Source organism: Etheostoma cragini, chromosome 11, assembly GCF_013103735.1.
Source record: "Etheostoma cragini isolate CJK2018 chromosome 11, CSU_Ecrag_1.0, whole genome shotgun sequence".
Classification (NCBI taxonomy): domain Eukaryota; kingdom Metazoa; phylum Chordata; class Actinopteri; order Perciformes; family Percidae; genus Etheostoma; species Etheostoma cragini.
The window spans coordinates 509,183-511,917 of record NC_048417.1 but is presented as its reverse complement, the minus strand read 5'-3'; the positions used below and the strand labels follow the sequence as shown (position 1 = coordinate 511,917).

The following is a 2,735-nucleotide window of genomic DNA, read 5'->3' as shown; positions in this document are numbered from 1 at the left end:
TTTCCCCCTCTCATTCCCCCTGCTCTAGCATTCCCCCCTCTCATTCCCCCTGCTCTAGCTCTTGCAGTTCCAGTGTTGTCTTCCTGCAAATTTTTAATTAAATTTTTTCTGGGTCAAAATTTCAAATCAAACCCTTTTATCAACGTTATCGTCTTTTAAAATTTTGGGGTTTTTTTCCCCAAAACTTTTGTCACTTTTTTTTTTTCCATTTTTGTTACGTTTTCTTTTACAGTTGTTCACATTTTAGTCTCTTTTAATGATTTTTTAAAAAAAAAATTCACATTTGTCAAACAGGTTCTTTTTGTCAATTTTACTTTTCTCCAAATTCTATAAAATTGACCAAAAACACCCAAATCCTTTTATACTTTTGTGGAAATTTATTTTGAAGAAACCCAAATTTGAGATATAGCCACGATTTGGAAAGGGGTCAGATTAGACCTGAAGACACCAGGAGGGTTAAAGATTAGACGTTGCCGTGGAGACGGAGCCTAAAAGTCCCAAAACCACCCGGGGACCAGGTCTCACGGTGAAGTGTGGCGCGGCCTGGATGAAGCGCTGCATCAGCCGGGAGGTCTGCAGGTCTGAGCCCAGGTCTAGACGGGTGCACGAGTCCAGCATCTCAGAGACCCCGTTCAGGTCCTGCAGGGTCTGAAAACACAAACACACACACACACACACACACACACACACACACACACGCACAAACACAGACACACACGCACAAACACGCATGCACACACACAGACACACACACACACACAGACACACACACACACACGCACAAACACGCATGCACACACACAGACACACACACACACACACACACAGACACACACACACAGACACACACGCACAAACACGCATGCACACACACAGACACACAGACACACACACACACACACAGACACACACACGCATGCACACGCACAGACACACACACACGATGTGATACTAACTATATGACAGGTGGGTACAGGTGTGTACAGGTGTGTGCAGGTGTGTACAGGTGTGTACAGGTGTGTACAGTTGTGTACAGGTGTGTACAAGTGTGTACAGGTGTGTACAGGTGAGTGCAGGTGGTTACAGGTGTGTACACGTGTGTACAGGTGTGTACAGGTGAGTACAGGTGTGTACAGGTGTGTACAGGTGTGTACAGGTGTGTACAGGTGTGAGCACCTTGTTGAGTCTCTGCTTGTACTTCCTGTAGTTCTCTCTCTGACGCCGCAGCTCAGTCACTTCCTGTCTGGCTCTGCCGAGTCGATCCACCGTCGGCTGTTGGTTCAACGCCGCTCCTGACGCCTGAAACACACACACACACACACACACAGATTCACACACACAGACACACACACACATATACACACACACACAAACACAAACAAACAGACACACACAGATACACACACAAAAACACACACACACAGACAGACAGATAAAAATACAAACACACACAGACAGACACACACACAAAAACTCTTACACACACACTCACACACGCACACACACATACACACGCACACACAGTGTAAATACCGTCAAATGAGGAGAAGAAGCTCCAGAGAATAAAACGTAGACGTCACCTTTTCCACAAGCAGGAGCCTCTGATTGGTCAGGAGGTCTTCGGACTCAAGCTCCACATCTGGTCCGGTCTGCAGGTCTTCGGACTCCTCTGGTCTAGACTCAAGCTCCACATCTGGTCCGGTCTGCAGGTCTTCGGACTCCTCTGGTCGAGACTCAAGCTCCACATCTGGTCCAGTCTGCAGGTCTTCGGACTCCTCTAGTCTAGACTCAAGCTGCATATCTGATCCAGATCCTGACTGAAGGTTTTGGTTCCCCCCCGATTCAGATTCTGACTCAATGTCTCTAACCTTCAGATCTAATCCAGACTGAAGGTTTCTGGTCTGTTCGGATCTGGATCCTGGCTCCAAGTCTTTCTTTTCCTGTGATCTACATTCAGGCCTCACACTTAGTTTAAATCCAGGCTTCAGCTCTGATCTGGACCCCAATGACAGGTCTAAACTGCATCCAGACTGCAGGATTCTGGTCTTCTCTGATCTGCTTTCAGGCTCCAAGTCTTTAGTTTCCTCGGGTCTACAGTCAAGCTTTAGGTCTGACCCCGGCTGAATGTCTCGGGGTTTTATCGTTCTAGACTCTGTCTTCAGTGTTGATTTAAATCCAGTCTGTAGGTTTTTATTGTCATCTGGTCTACTTAACAGCTTCTGGTCTACCCTGGATCTGGGTTCCAGAATTTTAGTCTCCTCTAGCATAGATCCAGTCTTCAACTTGAATCTGGATCCTGACTCAAAATTTGTGTGTGTGTTCGTTGGTAAGAATCCAGAATGCAAGTCTTTGGTTTTCTCTGGTCTACTTTCCAGTGTCTGGTCTACACTGGCTCCAGATTCCAAGTCTCTGGTCTCCTCTGATTTAGATTCTGACTTTGGGTTTAATCTGGATCTGGACTGCAGGCTTCTGTTTGGCTCTGATCTACATTCAGGCTTCAGGTCTGATCCAGACTGCATGGTCCTGGTTTCTTTTGTCCTGGTCTCTGCCAGGCGGTCTGATGTGGATTCAGACTGCAGGTCATGGTTCTGGTCAAGGATTATGTCGGCCATGAGATTCCAGCCCTGCAGAGAGGACAACATTCATCGGTTACTTTATACTCCAGGGGCACACACACACACATATATACACACACACACACACACACACACACACACACACACACACACACAGAC

At 46.8% G+C, this 2,735-nt stretch overlaps 1 protein-coding gene across 1 annotated transcript in view; it reads left to right on the top strand.

Moving 5' to 3' along the window:
* Window positions 1–2,610: 2,610 nt before the first annotated feature.
* Window positions 2,611–2,735, top strand: part of LOC117953074 (coiled-coil domain-containing protein 141-like) — a 5,966-nt gene continuing 5,841 nt past the window's right edge. The window contains exon 1 of the mRNA XM_034885789.1: window positions 2,611–2,667. Coding sequence (XP_034741680.1) covers window positions 2,611–2,667 — 57 coding nt within the window. The remainder of the gene's footprint in view (window positions 2,668–2,735) is intronic.